The sequence below is a fragment of the Myxine glutinosa genome, chromosome 2, assembly GCF_964187855.1.
Source record: "Myxine glutinosa chromosome 2, kmMyxGlut1.1, whole genome shotgun sequence".
Lineage (NCBI taxonomy): Eukaryota > Metazoa > Chordata > Myxini > Myxiniformes > Myxinidae > Myxine > Myxine glutinosa.
Genome location: NC_136262.1, coordinates 96,180,435 through 96,199,530, shown reverse-complemented (window position 1 = coordinate 96,199,530; position 19,096 = coordinate 96,180,435). Strand labels below are relative to the sequence as shown.

The 19,096-nt window shown below is 44.7% G+C and overlaps 1 protein-coding gene across 5 annotated transcripts in view; it reads right to left on the bottom strand.

Annotated features, from left to right (window-relative positions):
- The window catches only part of LOC137421554 (lysophosphatidic acid receptor 1), a 47,532-nt gene that overhangs the window by 13,006 nt on the left and 15,430 nt on the right, over window positions 1-19,096 (bottom strand). For all 5 annotated transcript variants that reach the window (XM_068107724.2, XM_078771259.1, XM_068107725.2 and 2 more), the window contains one exon: window positions 15,037-15,817. In XM_068107724.2, coding sequence (XP_067963825.1) covers window positions 15,037-15,817 — 781 coding nt within the window. The remainder of the gene's footprint in view (window positions 1-15,036; window positions 15,818-19,096) is intronic.

Sequence of the window (19,096 nt, the reverse complement as noted above, 5' to 3'; positions counted from 1 at the left end):
GTGAATTTCCTGTTATTTGTTGCCTCTCCATGGGTCTTTCTCCTTTTGTTTCTTCATCCTTTTATTCCTCCACATACGCTCTAGGTCAGATGCATTCATTCAGAACGCCCCATTGTGAAAACTCCCAAGAGTTCGGGCAATTACTCAAACTCCACTCCTTTGGTCCTGTTCAATCCCACTCTTCCCTCCAGGGCTTCAAATTAGCAGGACACCACCACCTCAGCGCATCCTTCATCCCTACCCTTCATCTTTTTTTTTTACCTGCATTGACCTCTCAACCCACCCCTTTTTCTAACAGGCTATTATGTTTCCTTTCTTCTCCTCCATCCTCTTCCTGCTCGTCCATTCCAGTGCTAGTTGCATCCGCCTGTTCCCTCGCTGCCCTACTGTTAGCTCGTTGCCTTTGTACCCTCTGTTGCCTTGCTGTTGCATGAGCCTAGAAGTTGTGAACAGAAAAGAAAGAGTGAATGAAAAGTAAGGGGAAGGTGAAGAAGAAGTGAGAGAAAAGCTTTGAGGTTGCAGCTTGTAAGGGACAGAGAAAAACCCACATTTATGTCTATGTGCATGAACGTGCAATTAAGTAAATGTGTAAATTATATCCGTGTGAACATGAAGTTTACACACAACTTTTTTCAGCTGCACCTCTTCCTTGTTTCGTGTAAATAATATGCATGTAAAGCTAGCCTTGCGAATTGCGAGCAGAGGGTGAGCTCTTCCAGTGCGCCCAGTTTAAGATTGTTTTTCCTGTTTGCTGCACCTGCGAACGATTAAAACCACCCTCAGCAAGACTTGCTGCCTTCACTTGTGTGGCATGAAAAATAACTCGGAGATAAGAAAAAGAAAAAGAACCCGCCAGTTATGGTGGACTGTTTGGGTGGAAAGGGAGTCGGGGAGGGAGATGGGGCAGTGTTCACGGAGTAGACTACGAGATAGGACACTGCTCTGGCATCACATAGCCACGGGCTGAAATCTTAGTTTCAAAACAATATTGCTACAAGGCTTTGCGTCAAGGTCAAAAAAACCTGCATCTGTGAGTTGTTGACATATTACGTACGTTTGGTGACGAATTCACTCCGGTTTCCTCATCAAGGTAGTGACTAGTTAGCCCTGCAACAACACGATTGGCTGCGTGGCAAGATGTCTTTCAGAGGTTTTAACATCCTCCTCGACGTTTTCAACATGTTCGTGCAGTGCGGTACATTTTTTTCGAATTGTACTGCAAATGAAAGTTTGGCATTGGCTTCATTTAGGGATTTCTGGTTTTAATCCTTCACGGGCAAAATTGCATCAACAAGAAAATTTGTCGTAATGTGACCTTTTATAACTGGAGCGCTCGGAATTCATTACACAAGTCTTATAAACCGTGTAATGCCATGAAGATTAGGTTTGAGAGTGGATCGTCAGTCAACGCAGCTTATGCCAGAAGTGGCAGTATTGGAAGATGTTTGTGGAGATGCTTTTGCTCAAATAACCAAGTGTTCCTCCTAATGGTGCACATTTTCCAGACGTGGAAGACTTTGCTTTGAGTGTGACGAGACGACTACCGCAATACATTACTGGCTTTTAGTTGGTTTCAAAACACGATGAACTAGAACAGCATTCGTTACAGCGCATACCTCCGCCAGGCTGAACAGTTTATGTTTTGTATCCCACTGATAGGCCGGATCTGGATTTGGACCTGAACACTGAACCAAAATCTAATCGGCTTGTTCTTGTCACCGAACCAACTCATTCTCCTAGTTTAGTCATAAGTCATCCATAACTTTAAAAAATATGATATACAGACTTGGCATTTAATATGGAATATTTTTTTTGTGGGGGTGAACTTACTTTTCAAAATGCCTTAGAACAAATGTTCATTGGAATTATGTTGAAATTATTCTAGATTTTGTTAATGTGACCTTTAAAAGAAACAAAAACCACATTTGACATTTCGAAACAAATAAATTGATCCTTGAAAATGATGTAAACTGATATCGAACTCAATTCATGGACAGTACTGTGTTAAACTTCTGTACGTTTTCCAGAAGTATTTCTTTATTTTGCACATTAGCCAAAAAAAATTTCAACAAAAAACAAAAGCTAAACTAGAATCCGGGCACTCGGTAGAGCGCATACCTTCGCCGCAGCTACTGTTCTGTACTTGGCATGGGAGTGTATGCGATGTGAAACTTTATGTGAAATGCGATCGATTTTTAAAAATCAGAATTTGAGCAAATCTGTTTCATTCGTCTGTTAATATGCCTCCCCGATTGACAAATCTGCAATTTGAATTTCATTTGAGGTTGAAATGATTGCGGGAGATCGCGTTATAGCGATGACGTCTTGGATGGACATCCTCTTCTTCAGTCGCTCATAACTTTGAGTGAAATACGATCGAGTTAAAAATAGTCAGAATTTGAGCAAATCTGTTTCATTCGTTTGTTAATATGCCTCATCTCTTGACAAATCTGCAATTATAATTTTTTTTGAGGTTGAAATGATCGCGGGAGATCGCGTTATAGTGATGACGTCCTGGATGGACATCTTCTTCTTCAGTCGCTCATAACTTTGAGTGAAATACGATCGAGTTAAAAATAGTCAGAATTTGAGCAAATCTGTTTCCCAAAATCTAATCAAATGTGTCCCGTATAATAACCAATCATCCCACCAAATTTCATGCAATTCGGTTGAATACTTTTTGAGTTATGCGATTAACATACACACACACAGACATACAAATAAATACACAGCGATCAAAACATAACCTTCCGCTTTTGCGAAGGTAATTATGACTGGGATTACGGACAGTAAAATTACAGTTCAGTACTTCGTGTAACCCCCACGAGCATTCAGGAGAGCAGGTACACGTCGAGGCATGCTGTTCACGAGATTTGCCAAGGTTTGGACAGGAATCGCTTGCCATGCAGTGACAATAGCCTGCTGCAATTCACGCACAGAGGTCGGCTGCTGGTCCAAGTGCTCGATTTGATGCGTTAATTCTGCCCACAAGTTCTCTATCGGATTCATATCCGGGGACATGGCAGGCCACTCCATATACTCTACACCACGGTCAGGAAGAAAGTGTTGGATCATGCGAGCACGATGAGGCCGTGCATTGTCATCTTGGAAGACAATGTTTCCTCGAAAGGCTGCACGAGCAAATGGAAGCAATGTTTCTTCCAGAATGGCCCTGTACTTGAACTGGTTCAGGTTTCCATTCAGAACAACCAGGTCAGTTTTGCCCCCTGCATGAAAAGCAGCCCAATCGGTCACCCCACCACCTCCAGCTTGGACTCTTGGCACTATACAATCTTTGTTGTAGGCTTCATGCACTTGTCTGCGCACTCGGACGCAGCCATCTTGACGATAGACCAGAAATCTAGACTCGTCACTGAAGATCACATGATTCCAGTGTCCCGGCTGCCATTGACGGTGCTCTCTGGCCCACTGCAATCGGCGCTGGCGGTGTTGTCTGGTCAGGCGTGGCTTTCTCAGGGGACGCCTGGCACGATAGCCTGCTTGAACCAGTCGTTGGTTGACGAGCCTTCTGGATACAGGCACATTTGTCAGTTGCTGCCACTCGGCCCTAAGCCGATTGGCTGACTTGGTACGGCCATTGCGGACTAACCGGTGCAGCTGGCGATCATCCCTCCTTGTGGTTCTGCGGGGACGTCCTGGCCTCGGTATTGGAGTAGGGACACCCCTCTGAGCATTTCGCTTCAGGATCTTTGACACCTGACCTTGAGTGATGCCATACTGCCGAGCAATAGCACGCCGTTTCATGCCGTAATTCCGTAAAGCCACCACTCCATGACAAACAGCATTGTCGAGTTGACGGACCATCTCCAGAGGAAGCGGCAATAACCTTTGGAGACGTGCAGCAGTTGTTTTCCACTAATACAGAACGCAACAACCCTTGTATACCCGACTGTGAAGCCAATCATCAAATGCACCTGTCCGTACATTTTGCCACGCCACCTGTGATATAATCCTGTTGTTGACTTCTTGCTGCGACAGACAATCAGTGACATGGTTCTTTTAACAAATAAATACCAAAGTGTAAAAGAAACTCACCAGATTGATATACTGAGTTAAGAAAGTAAACCCAAGTCAAGAAAAAAAAAAATTCCATATTAAATGCCAAGTCTGTGTATATATATACAGTAGATATATATCGCTTTTCGCCTGATTACTCAATGGTGAAGAATCACTTAAAAATTAAATAATTCTCGTATCCAAATCCATATTGAGATCTTCACCAAAATCGAAACGATTCGTCCTTGTCGCACACCCAATCGGTCCATCAAGTTTTGGCCAAATCCGTCCATAACTCTGAGATATCCTGCTATGTATTGGTTTTAGCCCTAGCACTCAATGGTGAAGAATCACTTACAAATCAATTAACTCTCGTATCCGAATCAATGTTCAAATCTTCACCAAAATCGAATCGATTAGTCCTCGTCACACAAACAACCTCTACCAGGTTTTATCCAAATCCATCCATAACTTTTTGAGATATCCTGCTATGTATCGCTTTTGGCCCTATCTCCCAATGGTGAAGAATCACTTAAATTATAGTAGCCGGATCCCAATCCAGATCCGGATCTTCACAAAAATCTAATAATTTTGTCCATGTCACATACACCTCTCTGCCAAATTTAGTCCGGAATCCGTCCACAACTTTTTGAGATATCTTGTTCACAGACAGACAGACAGACAGGGGTGAAAACATAACCTCCATCCACTTTGTGGTGGAGGTAAACATGAATTTCTAATTTTGGAAAATAAAACATGAAAAGAGCAAAACGTTTTTTTACTAGGCTTTTTTATTACTTGCAAAATCGAAGATTTTTCAAGTATATTGGTTAGTTGCGTTTGTTATTCTGTCTGTTTGTTTGTCACCGACCTACAGGTCACAATTCTAAACCGATCGTCACGAAACTTCACCAAGTTGTAGATGTCCGTTTTCGTTTGTTGCAAACCTGGTGTTGGCTTAGCGGTTAGGGTGCCAGCTTGGGATCCTGGGATCGAATCCCGGTCAATCACTGAATTAACGCCAGGGAGGTTCACTCAGCCTGTCATCCTTCCGAGGTCGGCAAATTGAGTACCAGTTCTCTGGTAATTCCCTGTGTGTCGCAAGAGGTGACCAACAGGGTTGGCGGCAGGAAGGACATCTGGCCATAAAACATTGCTTCAAAAAAGGGGCCCACGGTGCCCGAAAGTCAAGGTGCAATAAATGTTCGTTTTCCATGAATCGTCCAACACTTTCTAAAATCCAAACTCATCCTTCCCCTCCTAAATTCCCCCCTCACCCATCCCTTTCAAATCTCCCTCCTCACCCCTCCCCTCCTCTCCTAAATTCCCCCCTCACCCCTCCATTTCAAAACTCCCCCCTCCCCCTCCCCTTCAAATCTCCGCACCCTCCTTTTTTCTCCAATTCTCTCCTCTCACCCCTCCTCCTCAAAGCGCCCTCCCCACTTCCTCTCCCTTCCAACTCTTACCTCCATCTCCTCCAACCTTCTTCCTCGCTCTGCCCCCCCCCCCCCCTCAAACAACACCTTACTGTGCCTCACCCAATCACCATCAAACATTTTGTCCTCAACCTTCCCTTTCTCCTAGCTCTTCTGAAATCTCAGACACACTATCAAAAGCTCTCCCTACCTCCTCCTCCTCCTCTTCCTCATCTTACCCTACCCCTCCCCTCCCCTGTCCTGTATCCGATGTTCCCCCTTCCTCTTCCTTAACGGTATGGCCCTCAAACATCCGGGGTCTTCGCTCATACCTGATTGATCTCTTCATACAGGTTGCTTCTGACAAACCAGACTTAATCTGCTCAACAGAAACTTTCCTCCTTCAAGAAGACCCTCTCTGATTCCTTAATATCTCTCCCTGGTTACTCCCTCCTCCGGTATGATAGACCTGAGCCTCGTCCTGGAGGTGGAGTTGCTATCTTTATCAAAAAGTCTCTTCCTCACTCTCCCTGCACTGCCCTCTCTCCACCTCACCCCCAGGAGTACCTCTTGCTATGGCTTCCCCCTCATTCCCACCTATTGTTCATATGTGTTCTGTACCGTCCACCAAACAGTGATGACTCCATCGACATCTCGCTGTCTGATAACATGGACCAACTTGTATCTACTCATCCCAACTCTCTCTTCCTCATAAGGATTTCAACTGTCATCATGCCACCCGCTGGGTGTGGGTACCTCTCTCACCAGCCATGGCACCTCAGCAAAGGACTTCTGCGACTCACTGGGACTGACACAATCTGGCAATTTCCCGACCCGGATATCAGTCAACGGAGCATCTTCTCTTCTAGACTTGGTTGTGACAAACTTCCCTACAAATGTCTGCTGCTCTTCTTCTGCTCCAATCAGTTCATCTGACCATATGCTTGTTAAAGTAGACATCTCTCTGGCCATTCTCAGAGAGCCTCCTCAACGTGGACGAGTCTAGCATTTCACTCAGGCCAACTGGCATGGTCTTCAAGCAGCCATAAATCATCTGGACTGGTCTCCCATCTCAACTGCCTCTGACAACAACTCATCCTGGGAATTCTTCCAAAGTAAATTGCTTTCTCTCATGCACAGATTTATCCCATCCTGTCTTCAGTTGTCATACCCTTCCTTCCGTCCATGGTACACGGAATCTTGTGGTGAGGCAGTTGCCCTGAAACAACCTGCCTTCGCCTCCTGGAAGGCAAACTCATTTCCTTTCAGAAAGCCCAGAACAAGTGTGTGTCTACCCTCAGGAGAGCCAGGAAACAATATCTCTCTACTCTCAAGAGTGAACTCTCAAACCTGTCTCCCTCTTCCAAATCAGGGTGTCTGGTCAAATCTGTTTCTGGTGTTTGTTCCCCCTCCATCCCCTTCCTTACCTCAAACGGTTACACAGCTGACTCCGCACGTGAAAAAGCTGAATGCCTCAACTCTGTGTTTGCCTCAAAATCTTGTGTTCCAAACCCTCCTCTCTGTACCCACCGTACCCAGTCATACCCAGCTGCTCCTGGACTCTGTGTCCTTCTCTCCTGACAAGGTGGATAAGTTTCTGTCAATCCTCGACTCTGATTCTGCAACTGCACCAGACGGCATCAGCCCACCGGTCCTAAAATCCTGCTCTGCTGCTCTTTCACTCCCTCTCTCTGTTCTCTTCACCCTCTCTTTTGCTCAAGTTCATCTGCCTTCAGCTTGGAAATCAGCCACCATTACCACTTTACACAAAAAGAGGTGCAAAAACAGATCCTTGCAACTACAGACAAATCAGCCTGCTCCCAATCATCAGCAAAGTCATGGAATCCATCATTCCTTCGGATATCAAATCCTTCCTCTTCTCCAATGGCTTGATCTCAGATCATCAATTTGGATTTTGACCAGGTCATTCTACTCTGGACATGTTGCTTCTGCTGTCTCAATGGATGGAGGTCCTCAATGTCAAACAGGAAATCAGAGCTGTCTCCCTTGATATATCACGTGCCTTCAATACGGTCTGGCACCCCGCTCTGCTCACCAAACTCTCCTCCTATGGTATCGATGGAAATCTCCAAGCATGGCTTGCGGACTTCCTCTCTGGTCGTAGTCAACGTGTGGCCCTGAATAGATTTCTCTCATCTCCCATTCCTGTTCAGGCTGGAGTTCCCCAAGGCAGTGTTCTGGGCCCTGTGCTTTTTCTGGTCTTCATCAATATCTTTCTGACTCTCTGGAAAATCCTCTATCTCTTTGCTGATGACTCCACTCTCTGGCGCTCCATACCTCATCCCTCAGATCGGCAGTCTGCAGCCTCCTCAATCTCTGCAGACCTGGACAAAATCACAGACTGGTCAAACAAGTGGAACATGTCTTTCAATCCTGACAAATCTCACACTCTCACTATGTCTCTTCGAAAAGACCATCTGGACAACCCTCCCATATACTTTCTCAACAATCCTTTCAAAGAAGTTCTGTCACTCAATCTCTTGGGTCTCACAATCTGCCATGATCTTTCCTGGGAAAACACATTTCCAAGCTGGCCTCCAAAGCCAGTCGCCGACTGGGCATTCTCCGTCGTGTGAAGTCCTTCCTTGGCACACCTGAGCTCCTCACCACATCCAAGGCTTTTTAGCTCACTCACAGCTCACTGAAATACTGCTCTCCCCTCTGGGCTGGTGCACCTGCCTCACCCCTTGCTCGGCTTCATGCTGTTGAAACCAAAGCTTTCAGAATTGTTGGAATCTCCCGCGATTAAGCTAACACTGAGGGCTTTTCATTCACTCACTGCAGGCAGGTTGTTGGTCTTTCTGTCTCCTCCCGACTCCTCTTTGGCCTAGCCCCCCCCCCCCCCCCCCCGCCCAGCCCTGTCTGTGCTCTGTCCCCCAAATACTCATACCGGTCGCACAAGATCTATCTGCAACCCTCTTTGGTGAAACTTCCAAAATCAAGACTCTTTGCTCACCTTCACTCTTTCATTCCTCTTTTCTCCCACCTCTGGAACAAACTCCCTCACTCTCTTCAATCCCACTCATCCCTCCAGGTCTTTAAAACAGCTGTTCACCACCATCACGTATCTTCCCCCATCCAAAACCCTGATCTTTTCTACCCCTGTTAATTCACCCCAGATCCACTTTTCTGAAATACCGACTTCTTTCCTGGAAGTCCTAGCACTGTTCATGTTTTTTTTACCTCTCCCACCCCCACCCCCATTCCCACGCCTCCTCCCCCCAAGCCCTCTACCTCACACAAGTCTCCCGATGTCCCTGTTCTCAAATGTTGTACTGGTGTGCTTCCCCCTCTCCCCCCATCTTGTCTCCCGCTGCCTTTATCATATGTTTTATGTATCCGTTTGTTTTTTTGTGATTGATGTTAGCTCTTACACGAGCTCTAAGTATACATCTTACACGAGCTCTAAGTATCGATCTTGTATACAAAAAAAGAAAAAAAAGAAGGTCATCCATTCAATGACCATTGAATTCAAGGTCATCAATTGAGAAGCCTATTGATTTTGAGGACGAAGGTCATCTGGAGGTAAAATTTCTAAAATCGCCATTTTTAATCCGATTGACTTGGTGATTGAACAGAATTTGCACATCGAGGCACTAAATAGGGAAACCAACTATTTTTGAGGTCAAAAGGTCAAAGGTAAACTCTAGGTCAAACGTCCAAAATCATCAATTTTAATCCGATTGACTTGAAAATTTAACAGCATTTTCATAGCGCCTCACTGAATTGGGAAACCAACAATTTTTGAGGGCAAAAGGTCAAAGGTCAACTCAAGGTGAAACTTATAAAATCATCCATTTTCATTTGAAAAATCATCACTTTTCATCCTATTAACCCCGAGCTTTGATCGAGATAATCAATTTAAATCTGTATGAAATGGACAATTCGATGGATCAATGGCATCCTTTTGGGAGGAGGGGGAGGTGGGTGGGGAGGGGGTGGACTTTGCATTCCCCCCCCCCCCCCCACCACAATAGCAAGGCTAATGGAAGAGCAAGATTAAATTGACATTAGGGTAGTGGGGCAAAAATTTGGCACAACCAGCAAGGGAATGAATGAACTGGAGAGGAAGAGATAACGGCACGGGGGGAAACACTGAAACTAGGAAGTAAGTAGAAAAGGAGTCAACCAGTTTTAATAGAGAAAAAGGAGTCATTCTGCTGTTTTGTGTCACTGTGTGTACCGCAATGAGCACGGAGAAAAGAAAGAAAATCAGAGAATTGTCTGAGGAGGTCAGACACAAGATTGTAGCCAAGCATCTATATAATAATACCGTAAGGACTCGACTTTGTTATCCCTTTTACGCCGCACCCAGTGACCCGATGCCCACGGCACTAATGGATTTACGATCTACGAACCGCGCTCTTTGTTTATCACGTACAGACATACTCGAAAAATCTGAATTCGCCAACGTTGGGGCCCAAAAGCATCCGATTAACTGCCGATACGACGCCATCTTACGACGCCATCGTATTGGCGTCTGCTGGGCGAAGGCGAAGCGAGCAGTCGGCTGATTGGACAGTCGAGTGGTGTGAACATGGGTGGTGTGAACCAAATGGTCTTTTTATTCCCTTGAACATTTTAAATTAGGATATATAAGGAAACGTCTTTATCGTCATTTTAATAAAGTGAAATGGAGTGACGTTGCGATACTCGGGGTGCGTTGCATAAATCCTCGTAACTCAGAGAGGTGTAGCAGGTGGCGAGACGTAAGGAAGCTTAAAGATAACGAGCTGAAAACAGACGAACGATATGTCAATCTCTTTCTACACCGAACGGAAATAAAAGTATGAGAGCGGGAAGGCATGGCCTGAGCACTTCAAGCAGAGAGGACTGATTGGACTCAACTTAAAGAGAAAAAATTGGAGCTTAACGGAAGAAGAAGATCCCATGAGCGCTCCCCTATGCCATCCATAATGGTACACTCTATCCATACACCACATCCTCCCTTCCATGGATGTTCCACGGGTTTCGGCTAGTGGACAATAATGCTACAAGTCCATCAAGGCTACAAGTCCGCATCAAGGCTCAAGGCTACAAGTCCGTCTCCAGAGACCTTGATGTTCCTGTGTCCACCGTACGCAATGTTATCAGGAAGTTTAAGGCCCATGGCACTGTAGCCAACCTCCCTGGACGTGGCCGCAAGAGAAAACTTGATCGAAGATTGCACCGAAGGATTGTTTGAATGGTGGAAAAAGCAACTCGATCAACTGCCAAACAGATTCAAGCTGACCTTCAGACACAAGGTACAACAGTTTCAACTTGCACCATCCGTCGTCAACTCAATGAAAGGGGATTCCATGGTAGGAGACCCAGGAGGACCCCACTGCTGAGAGAGAGAGAGACATAAGAAAGCCTGACTGGAGTTTGCCAAAACACACCTGAACAAGCCAAAATCCTTCTGGGAGAATGTCCTGTGGACAGATGAGACCAAATTAGAGCTTTTTGGTAAAGCACGTCATCTCTCTGTTTACAGAAAACAAAATGAAGCTTTCAAAGAAAAGAACACCTTCCCTCCAGTCAAACATGGTGGAGGTTCAGTGATGTTTTGGGGTTGCTGTGCTGCCTTTGGCACTGGGTGCCTTCAATGTGTGCATGGCATCATGAAATCAGGAGATTACCAAGACATTTTGGAGCACAATGTTCAACCCAGTGTCAGAAAGCTGGGTCTCCGTCGAAGGTCATGGGTCTTGCAGCAGGACAATGACCCCAAACACACTTCAAAAAGCACTCAGGAATGGTTCAAGACAAAACGCTGGACTATTCTGAAGTGGCCAGCAATGAGTCCAGCTCTAAATCCCATTGAACACCTGTGGGGAGATCTGAAAACTGCAGTTGGGAGAAGGCACTCTTTAAATCTGTGAGAACTGGATAGGAGCAGTTTGCACAAGAAGAGTGGGTTAAACTGCCACTCGAAAGGTGTATGAAGCTCATTCATCGCTATAGGAAGCACTTGACTGCAGTTATTTTGTCCAAAGTCTGTGCTACGAAATATTAAGTCTAGGGTGTCAATGATTTTGTGAATGCCATTTCTTTTTACTTTCTGATTTAAAAGGATATATTAAGTTCTGAATAAAACAAACAAAGGTTCTGTAATATTAGCAGTGAAATAAAGAATTGTGGAGACTAAATACATTTGTCAATTGAAACTTATTTTTAGAGAAAATTGTGAGCGATTTGAAAAAAGTGCAAGGGTGACAATATTTTTGGCCACAACTGTATGTGCATCAGATATCGATACATCCTGAAGGTTAAAAAAGCACAACCCGACTCCATCTCACGAATTAATAAATGAAACGAGTTAACCAACCAATTTGAACTTCTGGAGGCAGTTGAAAATTTAACAAGACACGCTGGTATCGATATTCCAAATAGGAACTGAAGGCCAGGATTTAAATGAGGACAGATCAGAGGTAGCGTACTTTGTATAAGCAAGCTGTATGGAATCCACATGCAAATACTTTGTATAAGTTGAAATGCTTTGATTGAAATCCAGAAGTCACATAAGAAAAATAGCAAAAAGGGGAATACGAATGAGGAGGGGTTTTCATTACTTCTAGAAAATCTGATCTTAATCCGTCTGCTGTTTTTGTCTTTGTCTCATCTGATTACAGTCCTCCAGCCAACCGTACATTGTTTGAGTTTTCCAATCGTACACATCTCTCCTTCGTTCTCTTGCCATCTGTTTCCTTGATGTTCCATTCCATGAACCTTTATCTCTGGATAGTCCGACAGTATGGTACAAGAGTAGCACACTTGCCTTTCAACTGTCGAGTCAGGATTAATTTCTCGACCAGATTATAAACAATCACCCTGGCACATCGCAGTCACAGGAGGAGCAGTAAGCCAGGTATCTAACATCTGCTAACTGATTTAGCTTAGAGTTCCCATGGTGCCTTTCAAAGAGAGTAGGCCATTGTGTCAGCACCCTGATCAACTGCACCCTGCAACCAAATGGTCAGATGACCAGGGTTAGTACTCGGAAATGGAAACTGCTTTGGTAGAACCAATCGTCTAGATACAGAGTACGGTTATTTATGGACTTATATGGACACACAACATCTACAAGATTCAAAGATTTGTCACAAAGTGGCAGTGTGTTTGTGTTTAAATGAGGACAGATCAGAGGTAGCGTGTTGTTGTGTTTGTTGTGTTTGTGTGCTTCCCCTTCCCTCCCCATTTTGTCTACCGCTCCCCTTATTATATAGCTCCCCTTATGATATACTTTGTGTGTCTGTTTTGATTTTTTGTGTGATAAATGTTAGCTCTTTCACGAGCCTCGATCCTGTATACAAAAAAAAAAAGAAAAAAAAAGTTGGGGGCAGGAAGGGGAGTTCAATCAAATGGAAAAACAACACAGTGAATGAAGGATTGGAGGGAAAAGAGAGTGCAGGAGAAAAGAGAAAATGAAAACAAGGTTGGAAGGAGATAGAAGAATATGGAGCGGAGAGGAATGCATTAGATATACAGGAAATAGAGGAGGGAGAAATGAGAAGGAAGCAGGGAGGTTCAGAATCCTACCATTTTTGCATGGGCCACGCATAGTCATATGCTGAAAATATGCATCGAAAACAAGAACGTCAACATGTTTTGAAGAAAGTATTTTTTCCCGTCGTTCAAATAACTATTTATCTGAAGGCCAAATTGGGTGCATTTTCTCCTACTTCGCACATCGCAGTAAAACAAAACATTTGTTCTTACACCCAAGGACAAAACACCTCTCCATCGAGCTGTTATCTTCCTTCCATAACATCAAATGAAAAACTGATGACTAAGTGTTTGGCAATTCAGGCAAAGTCCATATTCTTTCTGAAAATATGAATTTTCTAAATTTGCAGTAATTTCTTATTCAACAGCCTGACTTTGCAAATAATTAAGGCTTTTGATAAAGCCTTTCACTAAACACCCCCCCCCCCCCCCCAAAAACTACGCGAGATTTCTCTTCATCTGTAAAACTTCTGTCACACACAAGAAGCTTCAACACAAGAGGCAGCTATTAGGCCCATCAAGTCTGCGCAATCCTGCCAATATGTCCATCCTCACGGCCTCTAGGTATATCTATCCAATTCTAGTTTAAATCCATCCACAATCTCTGCTGCCACAACCTTTCCAGGGAAACCATTCCATGCATTAACTACCTTGTGGCTGAACAAACCCTGCCTTAATTAATTAGTTAACATCGTCCTTACCTTCTTTAAGTTCAAGCTGTGGCCCCTGGTCCTATCACTATATTCTGCTGAAACATTATTCTGCTCTTATTCTCTCCATATCCTTCATCACCTTAAATATCTCCATCAGATCCACTTGTAGTGATGTCTATGAGAGGAATCTCATCAAAAGGTGGTTGTGCAGTCGTTTGTTCATTCTTCAACTGACCAATCCTCTTCATCCCTTTCTACCAAAAAGCATTATATATATTTTTTTTAAAGACACCATGGCAGTGTCCCTGCACCTGCTCCACTTCTCCTTTTCGTCACTCTTCCTTTCAGGCCTACCAAAACTGATATCGAGTGAATAAACTTTGTATTGAATTAATGTCATATTGATAAAGCATGGGCATACATGATGGGCCAAATGACCTCCTCTTTTGTGTCCAAGCTCCTTGCATTCCTTAGTATGGGGTTGATTCTCCATTGAGTCGAACTAATCAAAAATTGCCATTCTGGTGCAATGCCATCAGGGGATTTTGCAAATCAGAGCAGGCTGCCCTTCCAATGCGGGATAAAGCTGAGGGTCCTGTCCAAATTTGGGGTGTAGATGCTAGAAATCCCTCAGCATCTTTTCAAAAGAGTCGGCCATCATGTGCCGGCACTCTGCCATAATTATATGTTTGGGGTTAACTATGATTAGCTCTAGGTGGGTAGGATAGGCTAGTGGTATCCAATCCAAACTTGTGCATGAACTGTCTATCCTGGGTTTGAATTTTGACCCAGATATAAACTGTCATCTTGGTGTCTCACACGCAAGGTGGGGCATCAACATGTGTGCCGTCCTATGGATGAGCGTTAAACCAGGTGCCCGGTCTGCCAGCATTAGTTGGTGGATTTTAAAGTCCTTTGCAAAGAGTCAGCGAGCTTTCGCCGGGGCCCCAGCGAAATTCCAAATTCCTTCCCTGACTGACTGCAAGGAAGGCAATGGCAAACCAACCAGCATTACCAGTGCCAAGAAACTACCCTGGCAGCACCACTGATCCGTAAAGAGCATGACATACATCATCATAACTAGCTCTACCCACAGTATCCAGGAATGCTGGGGCGTGTACATGGCACAGACATGATGGTCCAAATGACCTCCTCCAGTGTCTATTTCTTTCTGATACTGCATTGAATGAATAATCTTAAAGAGTTTACTTATTGGCAACATTTGAATAAGCTCCTGCAAATCAAAAAATTATTAAATGCATTTGATTTTGCTCTATAACAGATGGTGAAAATATGTGCTTTCTTTTTTATTTCAATCCCTGGCCTTTCATGATATCCAGAGGATCCATTTGCACGCACAATGAAAAATGGAGATGGTGAAAAATGCATTTACATCAGGAATATCGTTTTACCATGACCGTGTCTCAGATACTTCCACTTACCTAGCACGATGCTGACCGTTTTAAGCAGGCCCATAGTTGCGTGGCCGCTGTTCAAGGAAAGGTGAGCACCGTGCATTGCCATGCGAGCTGCACGTCCACGCACGTAGGCAAAGATATGCGTGTACAATGCCAACATGACAAAGAACACGAAAAGATTTGACACCGCCCAGAATGTTAGATAGCTGGTGCTGTAGAGAGGAACCATGGTGGAACAGCTCTTAATGTCACAGATGCAGTTCCAGCCCATGCCCGGGATGGCCCCCATGAATATTGCAGCAATCCAGATGATGGCTATGATGATGACAACTCTACGAACACTCATTTTGGAGTGCAGCTGCATCTGGAACACTGTAATGTGTCTTTCAATAGCGATAGCGAGGAGGTTCGCCACAGAAGCTGTGAGGCTGGTGTCGATAAGGCCCTGCCTGAACATCCACACGTTAACAGTGAGGTTCTTCGTCTCTGGCCCGGTGTTGAAAGCAAGATAGAAATACGACAAGCCGGCAAGAAAATCTGCTGCAGCAAGGTTGGCCATGAGATAGTATATAGGGAAATGAAACCGCCGGTTTCTGTAGATGGCCACCATTACCAGCATGTTGGCCATGACGGTAAAGATGGACACGATGATACCCAATCCCATGACCAGTTTCAGTTCAGACGTCCACTCGTTGGTTAATGGCTTCTTACTTGCATTGTAGAAGAATGTGATGGGCTCGTTGCGATGACATACAGTATCCACTGTAGATGGAGCACTGGTCCCATCCATTGTGATGTTTGCACTCTGAAAGGCAAAGTTTATAAAGTATTAATATTCGTAGCCTTTTAAATACAAAATCATTCATGATGGGCATAACATAAGGCTATTGTAGATCAATTTTTTAGAAATATATTGTCGTGTGTGTCTACCCTGTAGTGAACACCACAGGGCGACAGATGACAAAACGAGCTTTAACTCCGAGGCGTTCAGTGAAAAATGACAGTGTTCTTTACACACGAGAGAAAGGAGAATGACGAATTTATCTGGATGGCTTCCACCAGACGTCTTCGCACCTGCGACAATTAACTCAACCCGACACGGAATTCAAATTGCAACAAATATACAGGTTTAATGAAAATAAATGCCAGCAAACAAGGAAATGCACGATAAAACAAATAGCCTAAATGGGACGTCCCCATACAGACCCGTATACACATAAAGGGGAAATAAAGGTGAAAATAAATGCATGTTTGTTGCGTGGCACAGGCCCTGATGGGAAGTAGGCCTCAGCGCGCCCTTGTTCACTCATCGGCGCTCGTCCTTGTCGTCCGCCTCACCAGCACCCACGTCTCCCAGCATAAGAGCGCGATGAACTGTGGCTGCACAGCACCAATGTTCCAATGCAAGAGCTTATCGGCGACCGTTCACCTCTGGTCCACAAGCCGGGAAAAAGCCAAGAGCGCATGTGAACTTCGACCGTTCGTTGTGAAATCCGGAAGCAGAGAGAGATATAAAATCGTGACCGTTTTCAATGAATGTCCCTCACTCAAGAGCGCACCGTATATGTGACCATTTGCTATGGAGGCCAGCCCGGAGAGAGCGATCGAACCAAAGAGACAAAATTGTCGGGAACACGGCCGTTCGCCACCAACCCCAGAAAATGAGAGAGAAAATGTTGGCCCTCCAACTCCTTTGTACTCAAGGTTCTGAAGTCATCCGACCCGGCTCATGCCTGCTCCACCAATCCAATAGTCCATCTTAGCAGTCCTTGCTCAAAACAATTCCGGACTAATCACTGCTCTTCGGGGCGTGGCCTTACGCCACTTGCCAGCCTTTGTGATCACCAGGTCGGTGGTATCAGTGGTAGTGCTCAATGTCCTGTTTCCGGTTGGTTTTTTATTTAGTGTTATAAATGCGCGATTTCTAGCTTTGTGTATGTACTGCATTGTCATAAGGAACAGAGGAAAAATAACAGAGGCCATTACATACAGGGGATTTATTGCCCATAATCCCTGACTAATTAACATAACCACACCCCTTTCATGGGGACAAAGATACGCGCTTACACTACATCTGGTCTAAACAAATTTCCTACTCATGATATATGGGGTTTCTTCTTCTTCATAATGACATACAGAGCATGGTAATCTATACACTTCAACCTGGCTCTAAGGTAATCATTGTCTACCCCTCACAAACGTAACAATATCATGTATGTGGATACATACACTCATGAACACTGGTCTCACTTCAATTTTCTCCTTTTGAAATGCATGGTCCTTTGTAAAATGGGAAATAAAAAAATTAATATATATTGCAGGGCTAAGGACACCTTCATTTATTACATGTGGAAAATGGCTGAAATCTTGACATCCTCTCTTGACATATCGTCTCTCTAGGCATATCTCAAGCTTTCGATAGTCTGGCATCCTGCCTTGCTCTCCAAATTATCTGCCTATGGCATTCAAGGCAAACTCCACACATGGCTTACTGACTCTCAACGTGTGGCTCTCAATGGAATCCTTTCATCTCCTCTCCCTGTCAAGGCTGGAGAGCCTTCAAGCAGTGATCTGGGCCCAGTCCTATTCCTGATCTTCATCAATGATCTCTCTGACTCTCGAGATAATCCCCTTTATCTATTTGTTTATGCCTCCACACTCTACGACATCCCTCATCCTTCAGATAGGTAGGCCACAGCCTCTTCCCTCTCTTCAGACCTTGAAAAAAATTCAAGCTGGTCAAACTCTTGAATATGTCTTTCAATCCTGAGAAATCTCACACTCTCTCCGAAAGGACCATCTGGTCAACCCTCCTATCTACTTTCTTAACAATCCTCTTGAAGAAGTTCAGTCACTCAAAAATGTGGATCTAACTATCAGCCACGATCTTTTTTAAGCTGGCCTAAAAAATCAGCCAATGACTTGGCATCCTTCATCGTGCAAAGTCCTTCCTTGGCTCACCTGAACTCCAATCCATCTACAAGGCCTTCATCCACAGCTTGATGGAGCACTGCTTTCCCCTCTGGACTGGCACCCCTGCCTTGCATCTCGCTCGGCTCGATGCCATGGAAACCAAGGCCTTCAAGATTATTGGAATGCCCCGCGATGATGCTGAGTCCATGGGCCTTATCATCCATGGCCAGAAATCAGCCCCTTCTCCGCTTTCCTTTGGCGTTCCCCAGGGCTCAGTCCTGGGACCTATCCTCTTTCTTTTGTACACTCAGCCTCTATTTGAACTTGTTGCCAGACATTCAGTTGATCACCACGCCTTTGCGGACGACAATCAGCTGTACAAAGGAAGCACGATTCAACAAATCGTGCCAACTGTTGAAGTGTTAGAAGGCTGTATTGCCGACGTGAAGGCGTGGATGACCCAAAACAAACTTCAGCTGTAGGATGCTAAAACAGAGTCTATGATTGTAAGATCGCACAGATGTCCTCTACAATGTTCACTTCCTACCACTATTCATGTTGGTGAAACCGATGTAAACTTTGTTTCGTCGGCCAAGAACCTTGGTGTGGTTTTCGACTGCAACATGACATTTTCCAAGCAAGTACTTCAAACTTGCAAATCAGCATACTTTCAGCTGCGAAAGATCGCATCCATTCGCCACTTTCTTACTCCTCAAGCTGCTCTAACTCTGGTCTGTGCCATTGTCCTCTCAAGGCTAGACTATTGTAATTCTTTGTATGCTAGCTGCCCTCAGTTTCTCTTGGATAAGTTACAAAAGGTTAAAAACTCTGCCGTTCGTCTTGTCTGTAAGGCGAAGAAGTCCGACCATGTTACTCCGCTTCTTGAATCTTTACACTGGCTGCCTGTCTCTGCTTATGTGCAATACAAAATTTGCACACTATTTTATAAATCATTGTGTGGAACGGGACCTCACTATCTCTCCGATTTGCTCACTCTCTATGAACCTCGGCGACGGCTTCGTTCAAGCGACGACTCTATGGCCTTAGAGCCGCCGCGCACCAGCACCAAGTCGTTTGGCGAGAAATCCTTTTCCTTTGCTGCACCTCTGCTCTGGAATGACTTGCCTTCCTCTGTTCGACATGTTGACTCTCTTCCTGCCTTTAAAACCTC